We start from the raw sequence: 26,564 nt of genomic DNA, 5'->3' as shown, positions 1-26,564 counted from the left end.
TAGGAAGTATGGAAAAATTTAATATTTTGCTCAGATTATCCTATGTTTTTGTGAAGTTTAAAAAATACGTTTCTGTTATCTATGAAAATGTACATTAAGAGTGTCCAATTGAGCGAAAATAATATTCCATTTATTTTTTAAATACTTATACGGAAGTTGGATTTCTGGCCCTTTGAATTTTTTAGAAGCACGTGCGAGACATTTAATAGGGCGGAGCTGTAGCTTTAACAGGAGGGGGCGTGTCTATGTGGGGCAGCCTCCTGTATTTGAATATAAAGTAGTGTTGGGAGGTTGCCTTCGTTGGTTGTTTTTCGTCCTTTGAGACGAGACCAGCGGGACTTTGGGGCGTACAGCCGTCGGTAATGCTCCTCGCTCGGGTCTATATTTAACATTTGAATGATAGCGTTCAGCTGAAAAGTCGTTTTCTGCGCTAACAGACGAGCGTAGAGAGAACTGCTAGTTAGCAAGAAATATGGACTTGCACATTCTGGACCACAGACTCCGCGTTACCAGCATATCCAAGAACGGGCTGCTCAATTACACTCACCCTCTAATAAAGCTGATTTTTCTCCGCAACAGGACACGGTGAGTAGGATCCCTGCTCAGGCCAGATGGTTGTGAAAGATTCTGGTAATCCAGTTCGGATATACATACAGCGCCTGCTCATTCGCTGGGTGGCCGAGCTATTGTTGAGTTGTTTGTCTGTACATGCCTCACTCTGCAGCTACAGATGATGAACTGCGGTGCATGAAGCTGTTGACTTATTTTCTCACATGGGTCCTGGTTGCAGAATAGTTTGCAGTTTTTGAGTAACAGATCGCCTTGTTTTGTGTATTTATATCTAAGAAGACATGCATACGATTGCTTCATCTCAGCATGTATTGCACGTATTTAGTGGGAGCCTGTATCTCCAACCCCAACTTGACCCCCTTCACTGATACCCCACATCCAGTTTTTAAGTTGTTCACATCTTATGATTTTGGTTAATCCCTGGACATTCTGCTACAGTTATGTAATTGTCTAGTTCACTGGCTGCCCCTTATGTGCATGGAAGAGGAAGAGCTCAACATCTGTGTTCTATCCACCACCACTGCTCTGCCAATAAACTGATGACAACAAGCAAACAAAAACAAGGGAGAATTATCATACTGTAATAGCATTTCTGATGCTGGATGGTAAAATTTCACACCATTGTGAAGGATCTTCGACTATTCATACCCTGTGAACCTTTTCACTTTTTTGTCATGTTATAACCACAAATTTAAATGTAATTTATTGATATTGTGCGACATAGACCAACACAAAGTTATGCATAATCTTGAAATAGAAAGAAAATGTTTTTTCTATTGTTTTGTTTTCGAGTAACCTGCAAAGTAGGATGTGCATTTGTATTCAGCTGCCAGTCAATATTTTGTTTGTTACAGCTACAGGTATTTTGGGGTATGTCACAGACTTTAGATTTTAATTAGTAAAACATTTCTAAGCAAGTATTTTAATCCATTTCACAATTACCCATCTTTGCTTCTATCCCATAAAATGCCAAAAGAATACATTGAAGTTTCTGGTTGTAATATAACAAAATGAGTAACGGGTCAAGGGGGTTAAATGTTTTTTTTAGAGCACTACTTGCTTTGTTGTCGTTTTACCAACGGGAAACCTTTTAATTGTTTATTTTGCAGCAGGTGAAGCACCTACATCTGCATGATGGGAAAACAAAGTTTAAAGCATATGAACTTACTTGTTCTGAGACACTTCTTTCTGTGTCTGTTCATGCCTTGTTTCGTCTTGCCATTTGAGTCATATTATTGGGTAATAAATTAGGTTTTGACTTGTCTGTAATCAACACACTTGTGAAAGAAAGGGTACTCTCTCTGAACCTATGTGCTACACTAGGAAACCTGTGCCTAATCAGTCAGATTTGGCATGGGCTTGTTACCAAGACCGATGTTTTAAAATGTTTTGGTTTCAAAATGCTTTGATTGTTCGACAGTCCATATAGTTTGGACGATATACTTGAGGTTTCCAGTACTGTATGGTGATTAGAGTATTGCAATGCTGCCCCACCCCCACCCCTTTCTGCACAAGGTTTATCAGCTGGCTGAAAGGCGGCAGCTACAGTAATGCATCATGAATAAGATCAACAAATTTGGCTGTTTGGGATTATTTTGGGCTGCAAAACATATGCACGGTCATGATGTGGAAACAAAATCATTATTATTATTATTGATAATAATAATATTAGAGTAGCCCTGTTTTGAAAACTGAGATCATGCTGCACATTTCTGTTTGAAATGTTTATGTAGATACCATGATATGATGAAGCCGTGGAATTTTACTCAGGGTTATCATAGGACCATGCCAAATGCATGGGCCCAGAACTAACCAGTAAAATCATTCAGGCCCACTTCCTTGAATCTCCACAGGCCTCTTTTTTTCTCTTGCTCCCTCTTCATTACCATGTTGTTGTTTTTGCTTTGACGTTACATCATCACGCTTACTCATTTGATGTTTTCTCATTGTTCTTCCTGTTCTTAGTTGAGCAACCACCCCCTTTCAGGCCTTCCTCTACTCATTATAGAACAACTCCCTGGACTGAACACAGTGGGTTTGACAGCAGTTCTGAGAAGAATTTTAATGAGCAGATCTTTTACAGCATTGCAAATGGCAAATTATTACTTAGTTTTTTTCTTGAACATCCATTAGAAGTGGAGTTTTGGCACAGACTGTGTATAAGGCTAGCCTGTAGACTATATTTGCCCTGACACTAATATTTAAAATAAATATATGAATAATGGATCTGATCCTTTTACAAAGTCTGACAAAGCATTCATTATGTATTCTCAAACGCTTTGGTTGTAGTCTTGCATTGTCTTTAGAGGTGGGATTATTATCAGAGCCGAGTATGTTGGTCCTTGTGCATTGTGGATGCAGCCCTGCAGGCACTAGACAGTTCTTCTTTCTTCTGTTGGGCTGTTAAATAACAAGAGCACGGCTTGGAACAATGCGTCAGCTGAACCAGAGACCCAGTTTATCACTTTTGTGCCTCTGTGATCTTCTGAAGATGGGACACTCGCTCTACGTCTTCATGTGCTTAACGCCCAGCTTTGAAAAAGCCTCTATTTATTCTAATGTAAGAATCAGGCATGAGTCAGTTAGAAGTTCGAAGGTATAGCAGGGTTTTAAAAAGCTCCAAGACAGTTTTATTGGGCGCCTGAAAAAGGGTAATTGACCAGAGTTCCTAACAGTTGCTATGCATTGCCCATCAGCTGGCTAAACAAAAGCTCCCAGACCTCTAGAGCGAAATGGCAAAACAGTCTAAACAAGAAGTTTACATATGAATAGGAAAAGACAATTGTTTTTCTTTCACTGTCTGAAATTAAATCAGACTAAAAATTTCCTATTTTAGGTCAGTTAGGATTATAAAAATGATTTTCAGTTGGTTTATACCTAAATGACAAGAGAGAGAGGGAGCATTTTTCTAGCTTTATTTAAAATCAGTTGTTTACATACACTAAGATTTCTGTAAACAGTTTTGGTAAGCTCAGATATTGATGCCATGGCTTTATAAGCAGTCCTGATATTTTAAAGCAACACTTCAAACACGCTGCTTCTTTGAGTTATTTATGAAAAACTTCTAAAGAAATCAGCCAAAAGTATGTCAAATAATCTCATGCTTAGTAAGTATAGAAGTTAGTAGAAAACCTGGCCATCATGTGATAATTGGCCATCCAAGTTTTATTTCCTATACTTCAGTTTTCTGCACTCTTATCATGTTTTCTCAGCTGGAACATCGGTTGCACCACCAGCAGCTGCCCTCGGCCAAGAACTGCTGCTACCACCCGCTGCTTTTTGCGTCTGGATCAAAGTCCAGTCTTGTGTGCTTTGGTTTTCCTCTCTTCCTGTCTCTACTTGTTGCTTTTTTCATCTCTAGGTTTTTTTCCTTGCTGCATCAGAGGAAGGAGCTTATTGTCCCGGCCCATTATCACACACTGCGGCTGTGTATTAGAGTGCTGGGCAAACATTAGGGCTTCACAACACTTGAAACGGGCCCCATCTCATCACAAATCTTCCCTGTTTCTCCAAAATGATGGCAGTGTACTGAGCTTTAACATCTATTTCAAACTAAAATTGTCTTTCAAAGGACTATGTCTTGAAGATCCATCACAAAATTTACAGTCTGGTTTCTGAGTTTCTCAATGGTGCTGTGAAAAAGTATTTTCCCTCTAACAAATTTTTTTTTTTTTGCTTGTTTTTGCCTTTTGCCTAAACATCAGACAGAAATAATGTGTGTAAATGCAAAATGCAGGAAATAATTTTATTTATTAAGGTATAAAGGCTACCCAAGCCAAATTGTCTCATTTTAGCCGCTTGTATCCGGGATCTCGTTCTTTCGGTCATGACCCAAAGTTCATGGCCATAGGTGAGGGTAGGAACGTAGACCGACCGGTAAATCGAGAGCTTCGCTTTTTGGCTCAGCTCTCTCTTCACCATAACGGACTGGCACAGCGCCCCCATTACTGCGGCAGTCACACCGTTCCGTCTGTCGATCTTCCGCTCCATTCTTCTCACACTCGTGAACAAGACCCCGAGATACTTAAACTCCTCCACTTGAGGCAGGAACTCCCCTCCAACCTGAAGAGGACAAGCCACCCTTTTCCGGTTGAGAACCATGGCTTCGGATTTGGAGGAGCTGATCTTCATCCCAGCCGCTTCACACTCTGCTGCGAACCGCCCCAGCGCATACTGTAGGTATGGGCTTGAGGTGGCCAGCAGGACCACGTCATCCGCAAAAAGAAGAGACGAAATCCACTGGTCCCCAAACCAGACCCCTTCCGGCCCCTGGCTGCGCCTAGAAATCCTGTCCATAAAGTTATGAACAGGACCGGTGACAAAGGGCAGCCCTGCCGGAGTCCAACATGCACCGGGAACAGGTCCGACTCAGTACCGGCAATGCAGACCAAACTCCTGCTCTGCTTGTACAGAGACTGGATGGCCCCTAATGAAGGGCCCCTGATTCCATACTCCTGGAGCACCCCCCACAGGGCTTCACAAGGGACACAGTCGAATGCTTTCTCCAGGTCCTCAAAACACATTTGGCGATTGGGCAAACTCCCATGAACCCTCGAGTACCCTGTAGAGGGTATAGAGCTGGTCCAGTGTTCCACGGCCGGGACGAAAACCACACTGCTCCTCCTAAAGCCGAAGTTCGACTATCGGCCGGACTCTCCTCTCCAATAAAAAAAATAAGGCGTAGGCCTTACCAGGGAGGCTGATGAGTGTGATCCCCCTGTAGTTGGAACACACTCTCCGGTCACCCTTCTTATGAAGGGGGACCACCACCCCAGTCTGCCAGTCCAGAGGCCCTGTCCCCAACCGCCACGCAATGTTGAAGAGGCGTGTCAACCATGACAGCCCTACAACATCAAGAGACTTGAGGTACTCTCCTGCCACCGCGGAGCTTTTTAACCACCTCTGTGACTTCAGCCTGGGTGATGAAAGAGTCTAACCCAGAGTCCCCAGCCTCTGTTTCCACCAGGGAATGCATGATGGCAGGATTGAGGAGATCCTCGAAGTACTCCTTCCACTGCCCGATAATGTCCCCAGTCGAGGTCAGCAGCTTCCCACCCCCACTGTAAACAGTGTTGGCGAAGCACTGCTTCCCCTTCCTGAGGCGCCAGACGATTTGCCAGAACCGCTTCAAGTCCTTCTCAATGGCCTCACCAAACTCCTCCCAGGCCCGAGTTTTTGCCTCTACCACAGCCCGGGCTGAGGCACGCTTGGCCTCACGGTATCCATCAGTCGCCTCAGTAGTCCCACAAGCCAACCACAGCTGATAGGACTCCTCTTTCAGCTTGACAGCGTCCCTTACTGCCATAGGCAACCACCGGGTTTGTGGGTTGCCGCCGTGACAGGGACCTCAGACCTTACGGCCGCAGCTACGGGCAGCAGCATCGACAATAGATGCGGAGAACATGGTCCACTCAGACTCTGTCTCCAACATCCCTTTGAGTCTGGTCAAAGCTCTCCCAGAAGTGGGAGTTGAATACATCCCTGGCCGAGGGCTCTTCCAGACGTTCCCAGCAGACCCTCACTATGCGCTTGGGCCTGCCAAGTCTGTCCGGCTTTCTCCTCTTCCAGCAGATCCAACTCACCACCAGGTGGTGATCAGTGGACAGCTCAGCCCCTTACTTCACCCGATCTTTATCCACTGGGGTAATCCCCAACACGAGATGGCTGAGCTGGGGGGCAACAAGCAAACACACCCCAGCCTGTCACCTCTCCCCTTGGGACACTCCAGAGAAGAAGAGAGTCCAGTCCCTCTCGAGGAGATGGACCCTTTTTTGACCCTAATTAATAATTGATCCTTATAAGAAATCGAATGAACTGCAGTTAATCAAATGTTTTGCTACATTTCACTAGCCATGCTCAGATCTGATAAATCTGCAGAATCAATTAACCACTTAAATAAAGCCTCTCGGACAACATGGGAGAATCCCATGGATGCAAAAAAGAATAAGAAAACAAAGACTAATCTCACATTTGCTTGATAAACCCCAAGACCTTTGAGGAGATAATCTGTGGACTGGTGAGGGAGAAACCTTTTGACAGAATGGCACATTTCTCTTACCTACTGGAAAACGGCCCATATTTTTTGGGTCACTATCCACAGTGAGCAGCATCGTAAGGGAAAGTAAAAAACCAAAAAGTCTTCAAAAGTTAACTGTTGGAGAACTGCTTTGTGTCTGTGGGTCACCAAGTCTCTGTACCAACAATGAGGTGCTATACACTTTGGACGGATGAGATTAAGGATGTATTCACACCTGTCACCTATGGTCCCCTTTAAACGGAACAGTGTTTGCTTCCCCCTTGGTCCGGACCTTTTGTGCGGGTGTGCATACACTCAAGCGAACCCTGGTCTGGATCAAACAACCGGACCAAGACCTACTTTTTGAAGTGGTGCTTCCAAATGGACTCTGGTGTGAATATGAACCGGCCTCGATCCAACCTAACTGCAGAAAACGTACATAGCCAGTAGCAAAATGTACGATGTACTGAAATCATACCTGATCAGCTGTCTGTTGCTTAGCAAAGCTGCTGCCAGCATGCTGTGGGACAGGGCACACATAGCAGGTCCTTTCCTTCGGCTTGCAGCATGCACTCACCAGCACCGTTCCAAAATTAGAAATAGAACGTCGCAAAACCTGCGTTGAATGAGCTGGTCAAGCGAACAACAGTGAGAGCCATTATCCACAAATGGTGAAAACACGGAACAGTGGTGAACCTTCCCAGCCACAATTACCCCAAGAGTGGAATGACGACTCATCCAAGAGGCCACAGAAGACATCACAACATCCAGTGAACTACAGGATTCATTTGCCTCATTTAAGGTCAGTTTTAATGCCTCCATCATAAGAAAGAGACTCAGCAAAAATAGCCTGTATGGCAGAGATGAAAACCACTGCTGAGCAAAAACAAAATATTAGGCTCTTCTCAATTTTTCCAGAAAACATCTTGATGATCTTCAATACTTTTGGGAAAATACTCTGTGGACTGATGAGACAACATTTTAACTTTTTGGAAAGTGTGTGTCCCATTACATCTGACGTAAAAGTGACACCACATTTCAGAAAAAGAACATCATACCAAAATTAAAATGTGGTGGTAGTGTGATGGTCTGGGGCTGTTTTGCTGTTTCAGGACCTTGAAGACTTGCTGTGATAAATGGAACCAGGAAGTCTGCTGTCTACCAAAAAATGTTGAAGGAAAATCTCCAGCCATCTGTACGTAACCTCGAACTGAACCAAACTTGAGTTCTGCAGCAGGACGATGATCCAAAACTCACCAGCAGGTCCACCTCTAATTGGCTGATAAAACAAAAGGAAGACTTTGGACTGGCCTATTCAAAGTCCTGACCTGAATCCTATTGAGATGCTGTGGCATGACCCTAAAATGGCAGTTCATGCTGGAAAACCCTCCAATGTGGCTGAATTACAACAATTCTGCAAAGATTAGTAGGCCAAAATTTCCTCTACATCGCTCTAAAAGACTCATTGTAGGTCATTGCAAAAGCTTGATTGCAGTGGTTGGTTCTAAGGGTGGCCCAACCAGTTATTAGGTTTAGGGGCAATCACTTTTTCACACATGGCCATGTAGCTTTGGAATTTTTTTTTTCTGCCTTAACAATAAAAACCTTCATTTAAAAACAGCTTTTTGTATTTACTTGTGTTGTCTTTGATTAATATTTAAATTTGGTTGATGATCTGAAACATTTAAGTGTGACAAACATGCAAAAAGATGAGAGAGCAGGAAGAGGGCAAACACTATCGCACCACTGTATTGCTGTTACTTCGCTTGCTTTGCTTGCTGATGCAGGGTTGCTGCACCTGCAGGAAACTGCGAGCTGTGGAAGGTGAAGGTTCAGCAGGAAATGAGAAGGGCTTTGTAACACAATGGGCTGGCGGTGCCAGCTGGCAGTTACTGTTACAGTGTTTTCTCTCTGTGTCTTCCCATTTTTGTCTCTGTGGCAGCATTGTTCCAAATCCATAGCAGGGAATTGCTCTTTGCTGAGTCAGGAGTTTTCGCAGTCGCACTCAGGCCTCTGCTATAATAGCTTTTGCAGACTGATATGCTCAGGAGGAAGGTGTATTCTCAGGGATACCATGAAACTGGAAAATGTGATTCATCCTGTGTTAGAAATGTCTGCCCTTAAGATGTGAATCATTTTTTCATTCACAAATTAAAAGCCTTGCTAACTTGGTAACTCACATTTTTGCTGGTTTATAACACAGGAGCCAGTTTCTCTTAGCCACCCTTTAAAATGGGAACATTTTAGAACATACCACTTAAGTAAAATGGATCCGGGATTTTCACAAGATTTGCTTCTGATAGTTGGCCATCAAAGTGCCTTGTAAAAAAGTCTGTTGTGCTTTTTACTGCCTGGAGCATATACTTATACTTATAGTTGTTGGATATAAAACTGTCCCCCCTTTAGTTGGTTGCAAATACACAACATTGTTTTCTTACCGTCTTAAGACCTTGCCTTCTCTTTTTCAGATGCAAGTTTTTTAGCCTGACAGAAACACCTGAAAACTACACAGTCGTCCTTGATGAAGAAGGATTTAAAGGTAAAATACACCTATCCATGTACACCTAGAGGCAATTTAGAATTTCTACTTAACTAACATATGGTTTAGGGCTGTAAGGGCAAACCAGACTACCTGGAAGAAATCATTTAGTTGTGCTCCTTAAAGGGCCTAAATCATCTTTTTTTTATTATGTTTTTACATTACTTTTACTGTCTGGCCCTGTCCTAATTGGTTATACTTGATCTTTTTCTTGTATGTTTTATTTTATGCTTCCTATAGTGCCTCCAAAAATGTCATCTTTATGACCTAGTAAAGTGTGAACAGATAAATACTGCATACTGGTATTGAATTTGCAAACTTCCTGCCTGAGTTTGGTACTGTGACCTCTCCTGAGAATGATATAACCTTGTGCTGCTTTTGTGATATAAATAGTGGGTCCTAGAGTCCTTTTACTCTTTCTGCCCTAAAGGGAAAGATGGCAGGTGGGAGAAGATGTAGCTCCTAACATGTTTGTTAGGAGTGGTAAAAACGTGGAACAGAAACTTTAAGCTGTCTGATAGAGCTTCAGCAAGATAGAAAATGGGTTGCATAAAATCGAATGAGGTACCATAGTTACCCTTTGGGAGTCCCTCATGAATTATCATTTGCCAAATTCCAAGTATTTAGTTTACCATGTCACTGGCAGCCCCTGTTCTAGTTCTTTTTTTAAAAATTATTATTAGCACCACTACCATGCTAGTTCTTCGTTTAAGATGACTGTCCCTCTGTTATGAATGTTCCCACTATGTATTTTCTTTTGGATGTTTGACTGTTTTCTTGGCTGAAATGAAATGCATGGAATGATACAAGTGATGCTGCCCAGTTTCTAGTTCTAGTCAATAATATGGAGTATTTGCAAAAGCTCGGAGGAGTTGTGACTGCAGGAGTTTCAACACAACACATTTTAAACACTAAAAAGATAGCACAGACTTACAAATTGTATGAATTGAGTCTCTCATTGCAAAAATGTAAAAAGTGTAGATTTAACATAGTGCAGCACATTTGTAAATTTGTCTCCTCCCTCTTGAATGCCCCTGTTTAAGGCTATGGCACAAAGTTGATGAACAGCGTGGAGCATCAAGAAATGCCTGTCGTGTTTGTGTAATGAACTCCATGGAACCACATCAAAGCTTCAATCATCAACCAGTTTATCAAGTTAAATCATCCAAAAGGCTGGACATTAAGAAATGTTGCCCTGATTGACTGTTCAGCACTGTAAATTAACATTGTATTTTAATCTAAATAGAACTGTATTTCACAAAGTGGGCATCCTGCCTTGTTAACCTCAGGCTGGCTTATTTTTGGAACCCATTGAGTTGCCTCCTGCTGGACATATGAAGGAATGTGTACTTTTACATTGCTTTTTTTATGGACTACGGGAAGGCTTTTTCCATGTATGACATAGATTATGATATGAGCTTGAATCTGGCTTATGGGTAATCATGAACAAAAAGCCATGTAGTTCAACTCAAAGCATTCCTTTTTTCCCTTGACACTTGATAGAGCTGCCGCCCTCGGAGCACCTCCAGGTCGAGAGCTCCATCTGGCTGCCCCTCAATGTTGCCTCCAATGGCAACGCCTCCAGCAGCTCGCAGGCTGTTGGTGTGACCAAGATTGCCAAGTCGGTCATCGCTCCGCTTGCCCAGCAGCACGTCTCTGTCTTCATGCTCTCTACATATCAGACAGACTTCATCCTGGTGAGTGCCCTTTTCTTGTTCTTTGTTTTTCAGACGCTTAACTTTTATTTGCTTCTTCTTTACTTTACTTCACAGCAGTCAGTCCTCGGAAGTCCTGATAAAATTAAAACGTTTACAGAAATCTGTTGAATTTCTCTTACCCCATGGTCTGATCCCCATCAGACAAAAGACACCACTGTGTTTGCATTTTGTCTACTGACCAGTGTTTTGAGTTAATAAAGTTGTTCCTGGCAGAGCTGACGGCACCAGATAATTGGTTGATGTATTACATGTTGAAAAGTAAATGAGCAAAAATGTTTAACAACATGAAAAACCATTGTGTCAGCAAGAATTTCAAAGGCTGACTTGCATGGCTGAACTGCTTAATGGCGGCCTTCTTTATGCTTTGAAACAGGTTATCTGTTAAAAAAGAAAAATATAAAAGGTAGTTGCATAAGTAGGAGTCTTTCAGGATTCCGCACTGTGATAATATTTGCCCACACTGTCTTGCAAAGTCATCAGTTTTCACTGTGGGCATGGGGTTCATTTTGGGATATTCAGTGTTGTTTTTGTGACAAAAATATCTTTGGGAATTTTTGCCAAAAATGTTTTAGTATGGTCAAACCATAAGACATTCTCCCAAAAGGTCTTTTTGAGATTTTTGCCAGGGTTGGATGGCTTCTTTGCAAGAAAAGGCATTTGTCTCACCACTTTACTCCTTAGCCTTGAACTACCGTGATAGTTGTCACATGTAGAACACAGCCGGTCCTTGCTGAAAAAATCCTGCAGCCTTTTCACTGTTGCTTTTTACCTGTTGGAGCCTCCCTGACCAGTCTCTGCCTTGGACTTGGACCCTTTGTAACCAGACAACGCTCACAATGGCTTTGGTAAAAGAGGATAAACAAACAAAAGCGGATTTCAGGTAAATCGGGTTTAATATATTTGATAATAGGTGTGGAACAGAAGGAAAAAAACAGAAGGTGCTTGATATTGTGTGAAACATATTAGTTTAAGGATTTGGACACTTGGGCAAAAAGGTTAATACAACTTTTTACTTTTTGGAATTTCTCCCCTTAAACAGATTAGTTTGTTTTTCAGTTGAATTATGTGGGAACAGAGTTGAATTAAATATAGAAACAGTTCAAGGATCTACTGTATTTAATATAGCTCTAAATGTGTATTTGTAATATTTCTATATGTTCCTAATACTTGTTGTGCAGGTGAGAGAAAAAGACCTGTCAGTCGTCGTTAGCACTTTGGAGGAGGAATTCAACATTTTCAAGGAGGTGGAAGGAGAGTATGTGCCTGTCGGCTGCCAGGACCTTACCAACGGCCTCCAGAAGAACGGCAAAGAAGGTTTCAGTAGGAATTCTCTTACCTTCTAGCCATTCATCTGATTTGTCTCAGAGTGAAAAATACATTCTATTAATAAATCTAGTTCCAGAAAATGGTGGAAAAAGACCTCTTAAAGCTGGTTTGGACACAACCTAAAATGTAAAAAATGTATAACACTTTTTCTCGCCTACACAATCGTTGGAGAAACTGCTGACCTGACAGATGTCCAGAAGACAGTCATTGACGCCCTCCACAAGGACGGTCATTGCAAAAGAAGCTGGCTGATCAGAGTTCTGTATTTAATCATTTTTATAGAAAGCTGAGTGGAAGGTAAAGGTGTGGTAGTAAAAGGTGGAGCAGCAACAAGGAGGACCCCAGCCTTGAGAAGATTGTCAAGAAAAATCCATTTTAGAATTTGGGGGGACTGAGGCTGGAGTCAGTGCATCAAGAGCCACTATGCACAGAAAAATGGTACACATAAGCCACAAATATGGAGCTAAATTGGGACCATAAAGTTTGTTGAAACAAAAAAAATTTGAACCTGAAAAATAAAAGTTTGTTTAAACGAAAATAAATTTGAACCTGAAAAATAAGTTTGTTCAAATGGAAAACATTTGAACCTGAAAAAGTATTTTGAACCTCCCCTGAAAAAATGTGAAACTGGAAAAAAAAAAAAGTTCCAAAATACGTTTCAGATTCAAGTTTTTTTTTTTGTTTTTTGTTTTTTTTCGAACTTGCAGATTTTTTTGGACTTGTTTTCACATGGACTGGACTCGGGTTTCGGGTGCATTTTTGATTTAAACATGTTTGGTCTCAATTTAGTGAAGTGCCAGGGGCAAACTGGCATACGGGGCAACTGGGGAAATCCCCGGTAGACCGCTGGCTTAGTGGGACGATCTCCGCTCTTCATTGTCAGCTCAGCTGGCCGTCTTGAAGCGCATGTTCATTTGTTACAGATCAGCTGTTCGTCAGCGTGCAGCAGAGCTGATCTGCCTGACTGTAGCATAGGAGAGGTTTGTCTGACCTACCGCACCCTGTTGGCGGTCAGACCTATATCAATATATATTATATATATCAAGCTGCCTCAAAGCAAGTTGTGGAATATATATACATTTTATATATATATATATATATATACTGTTTTTTATATATATATATATATATAATATATATCAAGCTGCCTCAAAGCAAGTTGTGGAAGTCTAAATGTAACTTTTTAAAGAAATTTAAGAAACAAGAAAGTCTTTAGTTTTTGAAAACCATTAGACTGCTGAGCGAGTAATGTCAAAACTTCCACTGTAGTAAGAAAACAGTCAACAACAAGGCTAAAAAACATCTTTGGAGAAAGTAGGTAGGAAAGCTCCAAAGTTTCATATTATCCTTTCATGTTTATTTTTTTAGTCAAATAGTATAATATTTTTAGTATAATATTTTTACAATTAAAATCTGTATCTCATGCTTAAAAGACTATTTTTTTTTTCCACTTTCCTAAAATTGTACATTCACCAATTATCTGTTTGCCTGTTTCGAGGTTTTCTTACTAATATGTTAATTTCCCTCGTCCACTTTTTCTTTTGTAATAAAAACCTAAGCCCAAGTGTAATTGTCTTTAATATCTGCAATTTGCAATACTTTAGTAAATCGTAATTATCAAACTAAGCCCTGGTGTTAATGAACACTCCAACTTAAAGCTCTTGGATCTGTAATCAGGACAGTTGAAAATTTGTATTGTGACATCCATAGAAAGAAACTAAAAAATAATGGTTGACATTTTTGATTATTTGAAACTGTGTTTATTTATGTATTGACCATCCCTGTTTTTTTTTTTTTTCAAAATTTACTTTTCCTCAACAACACGCAACCAAATCCAGATTTTAAGGCATTGTTATGTTGTTGTTCCCCCAGCCATCCAACCTACAGTTCACCCAGTGCTGATCCCACAGAACCAGTTCTGTGTAATGTCTCTGGACCCAGACACTTTGCCGTCCATCGCCACCACGCTCATCGATGTCCTCTTTTATTCCAACAGGTAAGATCAAATTTCTTCCCACCACTGCAGTACTGCTCTGAAACACAAGATGGCAGCACACAATCTCATTTCATTTTTTAGCTCGGATGAAGCGAAATGATTAGATCTTTGACTGGGAAGTCTGTAGTAGTTTTGCAGTCTACTTTAAAGACAGTGCTTGAATTATTTCAGGTTATAATAAAGTAAAATTAAAACCACATTGGTGGGAAATTGTGAAAACATTTTTTGTAATTTTCAAAATCTTTTTTGTTGGCCTTGTGTAATATTTTTATTAGCTGTAAGCCACAATGATCAAAATTAACAGAAATAAACACTTGAATTATATCATTCTCAGTATGATGTCACTATATAGTATGTGTATCACCTTTTAAATTAAATTTCTTAAATAAATGTAGTTTTCAATCTTATTTATGGAGATGCACGTGTATGTCTAATTAAAATCTAAAAGTTATGCTGAACGTGTCTTTAGCTTTAGTCCTAAAGAAGACAGCGAGTCGTCTGCGGGTCAGGACTCAGACTGCATTGAGTTCTTCTCCTTCTCTCTCATCGATGGATATATCTCATTGGTGATGGACACTGAGGCTCAGAGGCGGTAGGGATTCATTCACCAACCCCTTAGAGGTCTGACAGAATATTGTTATATGTGTAATAACCATTCAAACCAATAAATTGCACCCTTGGGTAAAAATTAAATCAAATAAATGTATTGTTTATTGTTTTGTGGTCTTAATACATGCAGTCTTCATGCTTCTACATTAAACTGTTATCAGTTGTTGTAGAGTGTTCCTTTTTGACATGGTCTGGTACACATTTTAAACATTGTTGCTTAGTTTATAAGAAAGCAGTTTATTTTTGTTCTAGATTTCCTGCTGATCTTCTGTTTACCAGCTCCTCCGGGGAGCTCTGGAGGATGGTTCGTATCGGTGGACAACCACTGGGTTTTGGTGAGTCGTTCTGCTTTTAAATACCTTTTTATGATTTTTTGTGCTGAAGTAGTCTACAGTGCTCAGCTGAAGACATGTTTGTCTCATATATTTAGAGGCTAATATGACTTATTAAAGTAGGTTTGATACCACCCTGTAATCACTAGCTTCATGTTTTTCCTCTTTTCCCTTATCTGAACCCTCACCTTCAAAGGCTAAAGCTTGATTCCATTTCTCTTTCTTAGCCCTAACCCTACATTTTTACATATCATAACTGTTCTCTGCGTTGTAAGAGGAGGGCAAAGAGGCTTGGCTTTCTAGTCCTTTTAAAAAAAAGATTTTTCAGATGCAGACGTAGCTGTAAAATACTTATTCTTATTGCAGATGTCAGGAGAACTAAGGACCTGACATTAATTATCCTCATTTGTCTTCTATAGTGTGAAAGGTTTAAAGTGAACTTTCAAAATGTCCCATCATAGAAAACATTTACATTTGCTGACCTTTAGAGGATAAATTGAGGCTTTATACTGTCACTATACTCTTTTAGTGTAGACTGCTTTCTATGTCGTTGTTTACCTGAAACTGAACAGTGAAGACTAATTTAAACATTTTATTAAAAAATGTTAGCAGAGCCCATGATTCTTCTTTTAAAATAACAAGTAGTAGTCATTTAGAGAAAAGCAATCATTAATGTAATATTTAATGCAAATCATGTTCTCTGCTTATTTGCATAAACATCTTACGTTTAGAGCATGTACATTTAGAAATATTTTAAAGAAAACAGGGAACCACAATTTTTTTCAAAGTATTGTCATCACAAATAGGATAAGTGTTGCATAAATCTCAAACTGTGTTTTGGAAGATCTCTGGAAATGTTTACCTGGACATAAGTACTTGGAATAAAGGGCCAATTGCAATAAAATGCGTAATGTAAACGCCCCAACCGTAAAATTCTGATTAGATTCGGCTCGACCGGAATAAAATTGTATTCCGAATGAGAGAGGTGGTTTATTGATGATTGTCAATCCGAATGGCGTGCATGTAAACACTTGCTCAGATCATGTACAGGTCCTTCTCAAAATATTAGCATATTGTGTTAAAGTTCATTATTTTCCATAATGTAATGATGAAAATTTAACATTCATATATTTTAGATTCATTGCACACTAACTGAAATATTTCAGGTCTTTTATTGTCTTAATACGGATGATTTTGGCATACAGCTCATGAAAACCCAAAATTCCTATCTCACAAAATTAGCATATCATTAAAAGGGTCTCTAAACGAGCTATGAACCTAATCATCTGAATCAACGAGTTAACTCTAAACACCTGCAAAAGATTCCTGAGGCCTTTAAAACTCCCAGCCTGGTTCATCACTCAAAACCCCAATCATGGGTAAGACTGCCGACCTAACTGCTGTCCAGAAGGCCACTATTGACACCCTCAAGCAAGAGGGTAAGACACAGAAAGAAATTTCTGAACGAATAGGCTGTTCCCAGAGTGCTGTATCAAGGCACCTCAGTGGGAAGTCTGTGGGAAGGAGAAAGTGTGGCAGAAAACGCTGCACAACGAGAAGAGGTGACCGGACCCTGAGGAAGATTGTGGAGAAGGGCCGATTCCAGACCTTGGGGGACCTGCGGAAGCAGTGGACTGAGTCTGGAGTAGAAACATCCAGAGCCACCGTGCACAGGCGTGTGCAGGAAATGGGCTACAGGTGCCGCATTCCCCAGACCTGGGCTACAGAGAAGCAGCTGCTGGTGTTGGTCCACTGTGTTTTATCAAGGGCAGGGTCAATGCAGCTAGCTATCAGGAGATTTTGGAGCACTTCATGCTTCCATCTGCTGAAAAGCTTTATGGAGATGAAGATTTCATTTTTCAGCACGACCTGGCACCTGCTCACAGTGCCAAAACCACTGGTAAATGGTTTACTGACCATGGTATCACTGTGCTCAATTGGCCTGCCAACTCTCCTGACCTGAACCCCATAGAGAATCTGTGGGATATTGTGAAGAGAACGTTGAGAGACTCAAGACCCAACACTCTGGATGAGCTAAAGGCCGCTATCGAAGCATCCTGGGCCTCCATAAGACCTCAGCAGTGCCACAGGCTGATTGCCTCCATGCCACGCCGCATTGAAGCAGTCATTTCTGCAAAAGGATTCCCGACCAAGTATTGAGTGCATAACTGTACATGATTATTTGAAGGTTGATGTTTTTTGTATTAAAAACACTTTTCTTTTATTGGTCGGATGAAATATGCTAATTTTGTGAGATAGGAATTTTGGGTTTTCATGAGCTGTATGCCAAAATCATCCGTATTAAGACAATAAAAGACCTGAAATATTTCAGTTAGTGTGCAATGAATCTAAAATATAGGAATGTTAAATTTTCATCATGACATTATGGAAAATAATAAACTTTATCACAATATGCTAATATTTTGAGAAGGACCTGTAATTCTGATTGTGGCAAACTGACCTGACTGCGTATGTGTGTCCTATGTCAACATGCCGCATTTCCCTTGGAAGGATATTAATTTCCTCCTGCTCTCTCGTCCTGTAATGCCTTGAAAAGGCACCAGCTGCCCCGCGACCCACTATTGAATAAGCGGTAGAAAATGACTGACTGACTTTTTAGTGGCTGTATGTAATCTCATTCTCGAAGAATCCGAATTTAAGTTATTAGCTGCATGCTAAACTAATCCAAGGTAACAGTAATAACGATTTGAAATTCTCACTCTGTTTCTAATAAATCTACATATTAAATGAGCTTCAACTTTTCAATAATATTCACATTTATTTAGATGCACCTGTACACTGTGTACCAAACAGGGCATTCCCACTCCATATTTCTGAATATCCAAATAAGCAGTATAAAGCTGGTTAGAGACGGAGCTGTCAGAACTTTTGCATGCTTTCACTGCCCCAAAGATTGAGCCACCCCGTGCAGTGAGTCATATTGCCAACATCAGGAACTGCCACTGGCAACAATTGTTTGTTTTGCATTTACCGTTTTTTGCATTGAGACATCTCTGTTCTCACCCTTTATTTCATCTCTTTAATGTATGAACTTTTTAGAATTATATGTCACTTCCTCCCTGTATTTCAGATGAATGCGGCATAGTCGCCCAGATATCTCAGCCCCTCGCAGATGGTGACATTTCTGCCTATTACATCAGCACCTTCAGCTTTGACCATGTGCTGGTGAGTCCAAAAATTTCAATGCTACACCTGTTATAATGGAAACTAAAAGGTATTAATGAATTAATAGAACTTTTGTTGGGGATCCTCAATTATCTCACCTTTTTACATACCTCAAGTTTGAGTCTGTGTCTTTATGACGAAAACTAGATAAAGTGTATATTTTTAAATACTGTTGCTTGGAGGTTTCGTAATATTCCTGAAGACAGATGAGTCAAAGTAAATATGTTTTTTCTTTTTTTTGTTAGAGTAATCCAATCTTGTGAATTAGATGAAAAGTTCTTGCATTACATGTGAAAAAAGTAGCTGCTGATATAGTTTTTCCACACATGAGTTTTGCATTTCAAAAAATATTCAAATTTTATTTCCATACACCTAATTTTAAAACCTCCAGATTATCAATTTCCTATTCTGACATTTTGATCCTTCGATCTTTAGAATCAAATAGTTGCACACCTACTTTGTCGCTGACATTGTGAAAAAGAGGCTAACTGCGTCATTCTAAATTCTCCCTCAGAAAAATGTATTGTATTTATTTCCTTAAAACCAATCAAAAATGTTACTCATAAAGATTCAACATTTACCAGATCAATAAAACATAGTTTCTAAACAGCTTTACCAGTTTCTCACCTTATTGTAAAGGAATTTCTGCCAACCCTTCTTTACAAAATTGCTTCAGTTCAATAACGTTTACATTTATTTCTATTGAGCCCTTTTATTGTCCTGTAGTAGCATTTCAATCATGCTGAGGTCTGACATCTTCATTCTTTCTTTTTGAGCTATTCTGTTGTAGATTTGCTGCTATGTTTGGGGTTATTGTACTATTAAGGACCCAATTTTGATACAGTATTCTTAACCTCTTCAACTGGGCAATCTAAATAGATTGACTGCTCTTTAGCCATTTTGGGCAAGATGAAGAAGTCATTACGTTTATTTATATAATGCACTACATCTGACCGGTACAGTTTGTTGTAAACATTTAGAAAGACTTTATTAATATCTCCTGTACCTGTTTTAAGTACTTCCCTGCATTTTCCCAATTCTCATAAAAGCTACTCTTCATTATAAATGGAGCATATTCCACTGTTTTATTATATATCTCTTTAATCTGAAACTTTCTATCACAAATCTGTTTTGTTATTGCATCAATATAGCTTTCTGAAATTTCCTTTCCATTTCCTTGAGCTTTGCTTCCAGAGTTACAATTCTTTATAATTGTGCTCTTTTTTTCCTACTAGCGTAGGGCATAATTTTCCCTATGATGGAAGCTTCCCACACTGGGTCGATTCTTTCAGAATAGCCCATGTTCAGATCAAAACAATAATTAAGCTCCTTCTCCAATAATGTTTTATATTGTAGACTTTGAAACAAAGATATGTTCAATCTAGTCTATTTTTCCAAATCAAGTTCCAGAATTAAAGCCAAATGTACAGTCGCGTTTACAGTCCATTATCGCAATAGGTCCCAAAGTGCAGTCAGACATTCCCTAGCAATGTTTTACTTATCAAAAAATAGTTAATCTGGGAGCGTGACTGGTGATTATGAGAGAAAATAATGTGTACTCCTTTTCTCTGTGATTCAGTAGCCTCCAGACATTCATTAAGCCTAAGCCCTTCATTATCAGTCTAATATCACACCTATCTTTGGGCAGGTTTTTGGAAATTGTGGTTTAAATCATCAAGTATCTGGTCAAAGTCTCCTGCAAAAATTCTATGACTCCCCATATATTCCCCTACCATACTGTTTACGTTATGGAAAAAGACTGCGTCCTCTTACCAAAATGGCAGAATGTACTTCTTGAGGAAGATTTTGTTCTTCAGTGTTTGCAGTAAGATGATACAGATCTTCTATAAGTCAGTAATAGAGAGTCCAATCTCTTCTGACATCATCTGCTGTGATAACAGGGGGCTTTTTAAGTCACCGACTCTGATGCTGAGCATCCTCTTCATCAGACTGTCATACCACAGCAGAGCCTCTTCTGACAGAGGCTTCTTCAGATCCACTGTAATACAGACCGCTACCAGAGATCGTTCCTGCCTACAATCATCACTTTTCACAATGACTCTTAACTGACACTTGGATAATATGACATATAACATTTATTTTCCCTTTGTCATTAATAAAGTATTTTTGAATTGAATATGCTAAGACGACCACTCCATTGTGAATACTCACAATTCTTTCTTTTAAATGATGGACTTGAAATTGTTTGGAACAATAAACCTACAAACAGCAAACTGCCAAAACCCTTGTTTTTATAGAGGTTGTCACACTCCTCGAAAATTGATTAATTATATGCATTTAATTACCAAGACCTGGTAGTTCTAAGGAAAAAATTATTCTCATGCATTAATTGGTTATTTGCCTTTTGTGTTAAACATGTTTTCATAGTTTTGTCAGTGATGCCTAAGCTGTTTAACCAGTGTTGTCACCCAAGTCTAGCAATGAAGGTAATCAAATGTAAACCAGGTGACGTTGAGTGTTTGCGTGTTTTCATCTGCATGTAATGATTTTTTTAATGTTCCACCCTCTGAATGTTTCAGTTTTAAACTCCTTTCCTTGCCTTTGCATGTCATTGTATCACATTTTATCAGCTTTATCAAGTTCTTTAACCTTGCAAACCACAAAAATGCCTTAAAATGGCAAAATGTTGTAATAAAAATGAAAGGAAAGGGGAAAAAAATCGTTGACATCACTACCACTTTAACACTTCTGAGAAAGTCTCTAAGATAACTTCTGATAAATGCAATCAGGGAAGATTGCCTCTGCTTTGCCCATGTGTAGAAAACATGGGGGAGGGGGGAAATAAGGTAAATTTTTAGTCAATAGTTCCACTGTCTGCTCCCTCTGTCATCTTCCTTATGAATCTCTAAATAGTTGTGTTCAGTACTGAGTTGTTTGGTAAAGTGACACCTGACAGTATTTGTAAAGTGAAAGAATAAAAAATAACTGCAAGTGAGATTTAAAAAAAATACTCAACTAAATAGATTCAATGACAGAAATGATTAATGGCATTCTTATATTTGGATGCACAGCCAAACCTACGTCACTTTAGCCATGGGATGTTACTGCCTGGCTCTTAATACAATGAATTATTCACATTCGTTGTTTTATGATCTCCACTGAACACCAGTAAATAATTATTTCCGTATTCACAATGACAGCATAACACTTAATCCAGTTGAACCCTTATACTGGCATTTCAAAAACATTTCATTTCATTGCATAGTCCTGTGTTTTTGTATTTCAGTCCATGGATTAAAAATCCATGGTGGGGGGTTGTGTCCTCTTTTTGGATGTGGGTTCATCGGCATTTGGATCGGCTGAGCGGCAATGGTAGACCTGAGCTGGATAACATTTCCGGGGTTCCGTTATGGGTGCAGTGCTTGGTGGTGTCTGCCCTGTTACGCCTGTGGGCGGGGGCTGGGGTAGCGTTGCGTGGGGCCCTTGCATTGCCATTCCGGCGTGCTGTGTGGTGGGGAGCATGTGTTCGATATCCTTGTCCTGGTTGGGGGTGGCCCTGTGGGGAAATTCATGTTGGGGTTCATTGGGATGGGGGGCTCATGGGTTTAGGATCAGAATTCATTGGGGGGTTGGGACTGTTTCATCCTGTGGCAGCTCTGGTTCGTGGGCGAGTATGGACCATGTAGACCCCTCTTTTATACATGGCCTCCTCTCCCCGGATGTGGATGGGGGTCATTGGGTACTGGGGTCAGTGCGGGGGTTCGGGGTCTGGGCCGGGGTCGTTCAGGCACCAGCCGAGGTTCAGGTGCCGGGGCGGTGTGCCTGTCTCTTTTATGATCTCCACTGAACACCAGTAAATAATTATTTCCGTATTCACAATGACAGCATAACACTTAATCCAGTTGAACCCTTATACTGGCATTTCAAAAACATTTCATTTCATTGCATAGTCCTGTGTTTTTGTATTTCAGTCCATGGATTAAAAATCCATGGTGGGGGGTTGTGTCCTCTTTTTGGATGTGGGTTCATCGGCATTTGGATCGGCTGAGCGGCAATGGTAGACCTGAGCTGGATAACATTTCCGGGGTTCCGTTATGGGTGCAGTGCTTGGTGGTGTCTGCCCTGTTACGCCTGTGGGCGGGGGCTGGGGTAGCGTTGCGTGGGGCCCTTGCATTGCCATTCCGGCGTGCTGTGTGGTGGGGAGCATGTGTTCGATATCCTTGTCCTGGTTGGGGGTGGCCCTGTGGGGAAATTCATGTTGGGGTTCATTGGGATGGGGGGCTCATGGGTTTAGGATCAGAATTCATTGGGGGGTTGGGACTGTTTCATCCTGTGGCAGCTCTGGTTCGTGGGCGAGTATGGACCATGTAGACCCCTCTTTTATACATGGCCTCCTCTCCCCGGATGTGGATGGGGGTCATTGGGTACTGGGGTCAGTGCGGGGGTTCGGGGTCTGGGCCGGGGTCGTTCAGGCACCAGCCGAGGTTCAGGTGCCGGGGCGGTGTGCCTGTCTCCACCCCCGGAGGCAATTGGACCTCCTGGGTCCGGAGGTTGGTTGCCCCTATGGGGTATCGGCACCTGGACCTGGGAGTATAGAGTATGTAGGAGGAGAGTGAGTGAGTGTACGACGTCCATTGTTGTTTGTCTTTACATTGGGTACATGGGTGTGAGTGTTTTTATGTGTACGCATGAGGATGGGAATGTGTGATTGTGACTGTGTGTGCCTGTTTTTTATGTCAGGTTGGGTCATGGAATGCTCCCTCCCCTGGATCAGTTTAGGACCCCCATCAAATAAGGGGCCTATTTCCTTCCCGCCACACTACCTGCCAGTGCTTGGTGTCTCTGCCTGCTGGTGTACTTGTGGTTCTCGGTATCCGGGTCTGGGTTCTTTGGTGTTTGCCGGCTCACTCCCGGTGGCTACTTGTCGGGGCCTGGAACCCTGGGCTCTGCCGGGCCTCTGCTTGGTGACTAATATATCCCGGCGTCTTGGGTCTCTGGGTCCATGGCTGGATCTGCTTGGGCGTAGATGGCTGCCAGCGGGGCCTGTAGGCTGCAGCCCCCTTGGGCTTCTGCACTGTGGCTGCTGGGTGGTTCCCTTGGGATTCTCCTTTGCTTTTCTCTGGAGGAGTTGCGGTAGTCCCGGCGATGGTTCTCCTGGGGTTCCTGTGCTCTGGGGGCCTTTGGATGTCTATGGCTCAGATCTCCTTTGTATCTGTCCTGGATCCAGGGGGGTGGTCTGTGGCTCCTCACACTGGCTATTGCATATTTTTATGTAGAAACCTTGTATACACAAGTTGACTCACACTCAGACCCACAGGTGTTTAAATTCAGGTGTTAATAGATACATAAATGTTCTATATTGAGCCGCATTTACCACTGAATACATCTTGCACTCATAAGTACTGTGCACATTTTGCTGTTAAAATGAATGTTTCTGCAGGTGTAGAAGCAAGCAGGGTCTTATCTTGTATTCTCTTTATCCTTATTTATTTCCTCCATTCTTTTCTTCTTCTCTCCCTTTTTCCTTTATGCCCCTCCTCTCTCTCTTTCGTGCTTCTTATCTTTTTCCTTTTCGTTTCTGTTTCCGTGTCCATAACAATTGAAATAATCCCAAAGCAGTTTCTATTAGAGGTTCTTTTATAAATATCAAGCAGAACTTTAAAGCGTTAGCTGTAATGTTCCACTTGTGACAGTAAATCTGTTGGCCTTTTTTTGGCACTCAGACAACAATTTTGAGGACTACTCTGCCGAACAGAACATGGTTAAAAAAAACAAATGTGACCTTTTTGATCGGCACCTTCTCAGTTCATGGTGATGTAAAACTTGCTTTACTTGGTCCCATCTCTGCTTAATGACAGGCTTGAACCTTAGTGGTTAGGATGTTTAAGCACAACTGAAAAATGATCCCATACACACATTAAGGCTGGGTCTGAAATGGATAAAGCAAGTTAACACTGAAAAATACCTTGAATGTATTGACTGTGTCTAAACGCTGACTCCATGCCAGGATTCCCACCAGTTTAATTAGCTCCACTGATTCAGTCAAAATGAGTGGTCATATATCCAGACTGAATTATGGCGGAGGCTTGTTGATGACTACAAAAAGCCTATAGATGAGGTGCAAGTTGCTAGGGCTAATTTAACCAAATAGTTGTGCATAGTAGTATATGAGCATATTATGTATAAGTTAAACCATGTAAAAATCCGCAATAAATCCAGACTTGCATACCACATTTTTTACTTTCAAACTTATTGAAAACGTGTTTTATATGCCACCCTTAAAAAAGCTTTTGAATAAATGATTAAAAGTTTAAAAATCGAGCACATTTGTGCCAATGACGAGTGTCTGTATTCTTCTCACAACTATGTTTCTATTAAAAAAAATGGGTTAAGCAAGTAAAAGTCTAACTTTTCATTTCCAGGTCCCTGAGGAGGATATAGTGAGCGTGACGGACATGCTCCACCACCAGCGGAAGGAACCAGCCACCACTTGATTTTTGCAGCATTGACTTGAGCTCAATGATCCGCACTCATTGTACCCTCCTCTCCTTCTCCAGTTGCTCTTGAACAGCAGTATCGGGAAAGGAGGCTAACTGTGCCTAGATCACCACTGCATTGCCAGCAGTATTAACAGGGACAAGTTTACCATTTAAACCAGAAGCACTTCCCTATGTTGTGCACACACAGCTCGTGAGTGTGCTTGTCTCAGTTAAGCTAGAAAAGATATGCAGATCCCCCCTCCAGGGGGTTTCTCAAGTACACACATGCACATAACAGAGCAATGCTGCCCTTGTACCACATGCAAACTGACACTTAAACCATTAAAATCTCCAATCAGGAATTCAGGCATGAGCAGGTAAAATAGACTTTCTGTTTCGTATGCAAGATCCTAGAATTTGTATGATGAATCATATAAAGTCAAATTGTTTTACAGCAGTATTCCCTTATGTAGCAAGCAGTCCTAAGCACAAATAATCTGACAACATAGTCTTCCTGTCATATTTACAGCATAAATAATGAGACTAAGGCGGGGTTTGTTTAATTTGAAAAACATGCATATTAACTACTTTTCTGCGGAACATATGCATCCCTGTTTACATGATCTAGTCCTATGTTACTGAAATCAGCTCTGCTTTTGATCTCTAGAGGACCTGCATGCAACAGTGAAAGAATGCAAAAATATAAGCTATCTGAAGTGTAGGTCTTCTCCATTACAGATCTTAAATTAAAATTGGATGTTAATGCTTTAGGTTGCAAATTACTTCTTTCACAATGGCTGACAGCCGTATGTAATTTCTGGAAATATACAATAGTAGTTTACTCACTTCCTGGAAAGTGAATATCAAGAAGTGTTGCTTGCTTTGCTAAATTTGGGCATATTGACAATGGTTGTGGGATGATGTGTCATAGCTTTTCAAGTCTCCCCAGCCACTTTTCAAGAAAAAACATAAATATGTTAAAAATAATTTTACCATTAGTGTCATAATTGAGTGGCTCTAACAGTGCGCCTATGTGAACTTCAGTTTTTTAACTCCTTGGCTAAAAGTTGTGAGCCGTACTTTGCAAATCATTTTCATTTAAAGGCACCATAAGAGCTTTTTAACACAGGTGTTTCCTCATTTTTGTTTGATAAGAATGTGGAGTATAAAATTGACTTTTTATAAGAGGTCAGCATTTGTTTAACCACAGTGTCAAGGTCACTAACACTATGTCTTAGTTTCTGCTGCTTGCACAATAAAGCATTGACTTAGTAAATTTCAATCAAAAGTTTTCTTTGACAAAACTGTTTTATACAATCTAATAAATTCTGTAAACATTTAAAATGTTTGTGCTGCTTCCTTCATTCAATAAAAAAATTATCAATTGTTATTTAGTGTTACTTATTTCAGTATAAAAGGAAATTGTTTTCACTTTGTAAGCTAAGAGCATTATTTAACTCATGACAAGCTGAATCATGTCATTCATTCCTGATTTAAAAAGGTTACAGTCATTTAGGGTTTTTATAGGAGGAAATTAATATGATGAGGATTAAACCCTTATTAATGGAGTTCTTGTCACACTTTATGAGCCCTACCTTTAAAAGGAAGTTTTGAAGTCAGTCATCCCTTCAACTCTAAACTTGGGATGAGGTATAAAATCCTTCTTAAGGAGAGAAGATTACAGCAAATATTTGCATCTAGAGATGCATTATAAGACTCACATGAGTGGAATTCCTGAAATGGCTGTAAATATAAAAAGCAAGGCACCTGAGATGTTCAACGCATTTTCACAACTAAATCCTTTATTGGGCTTCACCACTGGCTTTAGGGAA

The 26,564-nt window shown here is 40.6% G+C and overlaps 1 protein-coding gene across 2 annotated transcripts; it reads left to right on the top strand.

Annotated features, from left to right (window-relative positions):
* Positions 1 to 268: 268 nt before the first annotated feature.
* castor1 (cytosolic arginine sensor for mTORC1 subunit 1) lies at positions 269 to 26,122 on the top strand. 2 transcript variants are annotated; one of them, XM_047381373.1, is made up of 9 exons: positions 269 to 585; positions 9,055 to 9,125; positions 10,629 to 10,822; positions 12,022 to 12,163; positions 14,042 to 14,165; positions 14,635 to 14,757; positions 15,027 to 15,109; positions 18,198 to 18,292; positions 24,676 to 26,122. In XM_047381373.1, exons 1-9 carry the CDS (start codon positions 473 to 475, stop codon positions 24,745 to 24,747), a joined length of 1,017 nt encoding a protein of 338 aa, XP_047237329.1. In that variant the 5' UTR covers positions 269 to 472; the 3' UTR covers positions 24,748 to 26,122. The 2 variants fall into 2 exon arrangements, with proteins under 2 accessions (XP_047237329.1, XP_047237330.1); XM_047381374.1 differs by having other exon boundaries at positions 271 to 585; positions 12,022 to 12,157.
* The last annotated feature ends 442 nt before the right edge of the window (positions 26,123 to 26,564 follow it).

This window comes from Girardinichthys multiradiatus, chromosome 12 (genome assembly GCF_021462225.1).
Source record: "Girardinichthys multiradiatus isolate DD_20200921_A chromosome 12, DD_fGirMul_XY1, whole genome shotgun sequence".
NCBI classification, from domain to species: domain Eukaryota; kingdom Metazoa; phylum Chordata; class Actinopteri; order Cyprinodontiformes; family Goodeidae; genus Girardinichthys; species Girardinichthys multiradiatus.
This window is presented reverse-complemented; position numbering and strand designations above follow the sequence as displayed.